The following is a 6,503-nucleotide window of genomic DNA, read 5'->3' on the forward strand; positions in this document are numbered from 1 at the left end:
TTCATAACGTTATATTAATCGATGGCAATAATTTATAAATTATTAGTATTATTAAATTGTTACTGATAGCTTTTTAAATAATAACTATACGTTGTAAAATAGCTTTTATAGTTTAGTTTAAGTATTTCCATACATATTTAGGGAACAGAAACTTCAATCAATAATACGATAAATAATATCGTAAAATTAGTTTATGAACGCGCAAGCGAGCGTGCGCTTATCAAATTCAAAGTTCAAATTACCCCAGTAATATAAATACAAAATAGCATTGACGCGAAACGTTCTAGACGGCGGTCCGTGAAATAATAATGTGCCGCTCCTGAGACTATTGCGCGTAGCCCCTCTTTGGTAAAAGTGGGCGTGGTTACGGGTGACCGCCGCCGCGGCGATATGAAATTCAACGCCATCTCTTGAGCGTTGTATACGTTTCACTTTTACCAGAACGGCCTCTTAACCGTTACATTTTGAACAATAAACAACGTTTACTGTCCCGTGCGACTGCGGAATTTGTGTTCATTTCGTGACGACGCGTGACTGTGTTTGTGTTTAACGTTTTTTACTATTATTTTTTTATAAGTTTGTGTACCATGAGTGGGCCAAGTGAATTTCGTGACATTTCACAGCCAGACAAAATGTCTACAATTTCTCCAAAGACAAAGAATAAAAAAGGCAAAGTAAGTAAAACATTTTTTTATTGGTTTATTATGCTACATAATTGTTGAATCTAGGATAAAATATCCAAGGACAAAATATTTACGGACAAAATATCCAACGGTCACAATATCCAAAGACAAAATATCCAAATGTATCTGTTTTTCCGAAAATAAGTACATTACAGTTTACTTTCTAATGGAATTGGCTCAAATATCAAATTATTTAATTATAAAAAAACTACCTACCTAATATAATAATAGTAACAATATCACAAATGTCAAATTATACTGCACACAATACACATATTAGTCAAATATGCTTAATTAATTTATTTATTTACTTAAATAAATTTGCTAATAAAATAGTTTTTAAAAAAATTGTATTTATTTTCTAATAAAATTAGCGATTGCATTTAAAAAATTTAGAATTTTGACATTTTGACAAAACAACTAAAATGTTATAAATAAAGAAATGTAAAATAAAATAAAATAGGATCAAATACTTATTTTCGGAAAAACAGATACATTTGGATATTTTGACCGAGTACCATAATTGGTAGATCAGTGATTTTCAAACTATAAAAGTTATTTTGTCATTGTCTCATTGTTAAAATAATCAAAAAAATTTAAAATATTCTTCTCTTATACATTGAACATATTGTATATATTCATAAATATTTTTTTCTTACAGTATGTAAGCAGCGGTCAAAAGATCATTGTCATCAATATGTACAAAGATATTATATCGCAATCTTCGGATGTGAAGTATGATGACATGATTACTAACATATCACAAACCACGGATATAGATAGTCAAACAATCAGCAGAACCATAGCAGAGTATAAAAGGACGAAAACTGTCAGTTCTCCTAACAAAAAGCGTGCAAAGAAATCTCTTTTCGATAAAATTAACGATTTAGATCGCAATGGATTACGGCAAAAGGTACATGCTATTTGGTTGCGTCGTGAACTACCAACGATCGATAAAATATTACACGAAGTGAACGAAGATCCATCGCTTCCAAACTTCAAACGTACTAGTCTATATAATATAATAAAAAAATTGGACTTCGTATTCGCTAAAAGAAAAACAATACAGAGAAATACAATACAAGAAATACAATTTTATACATTGATAGTCATATAAAGTTAGGTATTTATTTTAATTATTTGTTACATTGTTGTAGTATTAATGGAAAACCTTGGATACCTACAAAGAATAGTGTCATTTGTAGTGCTCATTTTGTTGGAAATAGGAAATCACTTGATCCAAGGAGCCCTTCATATATACCAACAATATTTCCAAAACTTTACAAAAAAAAATTGAATGATCCATTACAGCAAAGTGCAAGATATGAATGAGCTATTAATCGTGAAACCCTAACTATTGAAAATCAATCAAACAATACTGATGAAGTTCTAAGAGGTTTACCCCTTATTGTGGATCAAAATAATATAAATACTTCAGTTAGTATTTGTACACAAGTAGCATTTGATGTGCCTGATGATAATTTTATTTTTTCTTGTGATTTTAATGGTAATAGTGTTAACACTCAATTATCAATACCTAAATCATTTCATATCTTTATTATACCTACAATGGTTGAAAAATCTTGTGGGTTAGATTTTGAACAATCAACATTTTGTTTTTCTAAAATTGCATTTCATGGATATGATTCAATCAAGTCAGAAAATTCATTAAAAGACTTAACTGGCACAACTTTTCAAATATTTAACTTTTTATTGGGACTTTTACCTCAAAGTAATAGATTAATTATTAGTAAGGAAAATACTCTTTTAATTTGTTTAATGAAATTAAAACTTGGGCTAACGTATTCATCCTTAAGCTCATTTTTTTCAATTCACAGAACAACTGTTAGCAGAGTTTTTTCAAGTCAGAAATGTAAACATTTAATATTTTGGCCATGTAAAAGTACAATAATAGAAACGTTACCAGAAGTTTTTAAAAAAAATTATCCAAATTGTAGGTGCATTATTGACTGCACAGAAATTCGGACAGAACAGCCTAAAACTGTGGAACAGAGGGTTTGTATGTATTCACATTATAAAGGAGGATATACCATTAAAGTACTTGTTGCCATTACACCAAATGGAATGGTTAGCTTTTTGTCTAAATCGTATGGTGGTAGATCCAGTGAGAGTTATATCACTAACGATTCTGGTTTTTTGAATAAACTTGAACCTGGTGACCAGGTTCTTGCGGATAAGGGGTTTCCAGGGATAAAAACAGGTGTTGATGATCAAAATAGTATTCTTGTAATTCCCCCCATGCTCCATAATGGTAGATTTACCGAGGAAGAAGTTCTAAGCACTTCTAATGTTGCTGGTGTAAGAATACATATTGAGAGGCTTTTTGCTAGGTTAAAAACATTTAATATACTTAATAAAATAACATCTGATCTATTGGTATACATAGATAACATTTTATTTATGTGTTGTGTCTTCATGTTCATATTTTAAATTTAAATAAGATTAACATTTATTTAGTAACTGTATTTAAACATGTCTTAATATTTTGTAGGGCTCTTTATTGATTTTAGATTTATAAAATAAAATGAGTATTATCAACGTTTATCTAAAAACTGAATCGTAATAATAACGTTATAAAATATAATAATTGCTCATGGGTCCTTCTGCCTTCGACCGCACACACACACACACACACACACACACACACACACACACACACACACACACACACACACACACACACACACACACACACACACACACACACACACACACACACACACATACATACGCATTGTATAAAGTGAGATCCGTATGGTAAATGCATCCTAACGAGATCCACCATTCAGAAACGTCGTATCAACATGGGAGTTGGTAGTAAAATAATTTAAAAATATTTTGACCATAACACACAAATAAAATTATAAGAACACTTGAGTTTATTTTAATTATCAACTTTCATTGCGAGATCCAGAGTGTGAAAAAGTTATTTTATTACGTTGAGAGATCTAAAGAGTAAAATCTATAACTTACGAGATCCATATGTGTTTCAATATTTTAAAGCATAGTGCTTATTAGATCCATACGCTGTTGCCAAATCATTTCAATCATCAATTAATTAACTACACCACGCGTGCTATGTGTAACAAGGCAATTCTATTGCCACTGCATTAAGATAGGATAGGTATAATAGTCTCAATGCTAAGTTTGATAATATGTCAATTCACTCTAATATTAAAATAATAACACATAACTGGAATGATTATATCTGTATTTATTATAAAATTAACCAGCTTGCAAAAAATTGAATAATAACATAGTAAATAGTAATATTACTTGATGATTATTACTTCAAATTTTTATTTTTATAGCTATTGGCAGCATTGTGCACAAAATCTTTTATTTTTTTCCAAGGCTTATTAATTTTATTTTGTTTTGCAAAATTTTCACATTCATGTTTTTTGGGAGCTTTATTTAAAAAAATGTTATTTTTAAAATGTTTAGTCATTATTTGTTTTTCATTGTCGGTCCACGGTATAATTTTAATATTTTTGTTTAACATTTGTTTTTTTATAACTGAACGTGGTTCTTCTGTATTTAATTCATTTATTAGATCGAGGTCTGGGGAGGAGTCCTTTTCTTGTAAATCATCATCCGCTTCATTTTCATCTTCGTCAGAAACTAAATCATTAGCACTGATGTTGATCTCATCTAAAGTCTTCCCGCGATACTTCTGGCCCTCGCCTTTTTCCATGAGTAACAGCAGTTTGCTGACTTTTGCTACCTGCAAATCAGTTTGATTTAAATAAAATAATCGTTAAGAAATGTTTTTAGTTATCAACTAGTATATAAATATATAATATTGTATTTGATTATTCAATTATGCTTCAGATTATAAATACATTAGATACATCAAAGGGTCAGAATGTACAAAATATACATTTAATAATTTAACCAACATTTAGCTGTCAACCATACATTAATGTATGATAATATTGAAAGCATGATAACTATTAAACTAAAGCAAATTATTATTATTATTATTAATATAATTTAAGTTACTGCACATTTAATTAATACGAAAATATATTTTTACTTAAAATCTGATTAAAAGAAAAGATTAAATTCTTAAGAAAATATTTATCTTAATTTGCCCAGGCTTTATATATTATATTTAGTTTTGATATAACCCGTGCAAAATTATACTTGATTTTAAGGAAATTGTATTAAATCAATATGAATAAGTTATTAATCTAATTTTCTGTTGAACAAATTACAAAATTATTCCATTAAATTAACAAAAAATGTTTATAAATATTAAAATAGGTAGGTGTAAAATATTTACCTGAAATGCATTATCAGTCAGTCTATAAAAATGTTTGTGAATGTCTTTCGTATGACCCATAAATGTTGCAAGTTGTTCTATATCGCCATCAGATAAATTGAGCAATTGTGAAACCGTGGCAACGTGTTTTCTCAGACGAGTTGAAGTAATATTTTCCGGATGCTCTGCCCCAGATTTTTGACCAAATTTTCGAATAACATCAGAAGCTCTCATACAACTAGTAGAACATTGTGTTAAAGGAAATAAGAATGGGTTTTCATTGTTTATAAAGCTAGCAGATTCTCTAAGTTTCAATAAAAAAGTCAAACGCTTTTGCTGATGTATTGTGAACAAAATTGGAACACCTCGTCCACGCTTTCCGCGGATTACTATTCTTTTAAAACTTTTAGTAAGTTCTAATTCAACCGGAGACAGCGCATGGCTAATTTCTTCCTGAGAAACTTCTGACGGTGCATTGATGTAAGTATCTAATAGGATACGTTGCACTTCTCCAGCCCTACGCCGGTTAAGCAATACAATTTGTACCATTATACTTTCTTGGAGCTCTTTAAACGCTGACATATTATCTGGATTTAATTTAAGTGAGTGATACGCCTCTTTTTCCACACTAATAATGTAATCTCTAAATAATTTAATGTCTGATGTCAACGGAAGTATAGCTGGCTTGTTCCACTTATTTTGATATATTTCCTTGCATGCGTTAGTTGAAAGTTCAAAAGACCACTGTTTTTCTATCATGTATTTAAAATTGTTGATGGATTCTCTTTCTTTTTGAGATGTGTCAAGATGTGTAAGATTTATGAATTTATTGGCAATAGAGAATTCTGATATAAATGCCTACTTAGTTACCTATTCAGTATAATAGGAAGATAGATGAACTACCTATTAATTACAATTCATTTATAAATCTAAAGGGCAAAACACAGTGTTAAAATATCTACTTATATTAAAATAAATGTATAAAAATTATAATTTTATCATAGGTACCAATAATAATATTCTTACCTTTAAAATGTTCCTCCATATCAAAACGCTGTTTTCTTGTATGCATAATTTTAATAAAAGATAATTTAAAAGAACTAAAGAGCACAACTATTTCACGTTGGGAGTTAAAGACAAAATGTGTAGAAGCTTAAAACATTAACACAGAACAACACGTTGTTACAGTACGACACTAGGCGATCGAAGTGATTACTGATTACTGATAATTGATTTCACGTCTTACGAGATCCGTTTAAAAATATCGTATTAATACCTCACACACAATAGGTAGTTATAGTACTCTGCGAGATCCACATTATATAAATTTATTTATTTTTCGACATTCGTTACGAGATCCGTTTAAAAATATCATATTAATACCTCACACACACTAAGTAGTTATAGTACTTTGCGAGATCCACATTATATCTATTGATTGGCATTCGTTACGAGATCCGTTTAAAAATATCGTATTAATACCTCACACACAATAGGTAGTTATAGTACTCTGCGAGATCCACATTATATAAATT

The 6,503-nt window shown here is 29.6% G+C and overlaps 2 protein-coding genes across 2 annotated transcripts; one reads left to right on the top strand and one right to left on the bottom strand.

Annotated features, from left to right (window-relative positions):
- Positions 1 to 587: 587 nt before the first annotated feature.
- On the top strand, positions 588 to 3,134 carry LOC132925780 (uncharacterized). The gene is made up of 4 exons (XM_060990145.1): positions 588 to 674; positions 1,345 to 1,589; positions 1,841 to 2,013; positions 2,122 to 3,134. Exons 1-4 carry the CDS (start codon positions 588 to 590, stop codon positions 3,132 to 3,134), a joined length of 1,518 nt encoding a protein of 505 aa, XP_060846128.1.
- Positions 3,135 to 3,906: 772 nt separating this feature from the next.
- Positions 3,907 to 5,757, bottom strand: LOC132927912 (uncharacterized). The gene is made up of 2 exons (XM_060992482.1): positions 4,990 to 5,757; positions 3,907 to 4,428 (listed from the first exon to the last, which is right to left on the bottom strand). Exons 1-2 carry the CDS (start codon positions 5,725 to 5,727, stop codon positions 3,991 to 3,993), a joined length of 1,176 nt encoding a protein of 391 aa, XP_060848465.1. The 5' UTR covers positions 5,728 to 5,757; the 3' UTR covers positions 3,907 to 3,990.
- Positions 5,758 to 6,503: the final 746 nt, after the last annotated feature.

Source organism: Rhopalosiphum padi, chromosome 3 (genome assembly GCF_020882245.1).
Source record: "Rhopalosiphum padi isolate XX-2018 chromosome 3, ASM2088224v1, whole genome shotgun sequence".
In the NCBI taxonomy this organism is placed as follows: domain Eukaryota; kingdom Metazoa; phylum Arthropoda; class Insecta; order Hemiptera; family Aphididae; genus Rhopalosiphum; species Rhopalosiphum padi.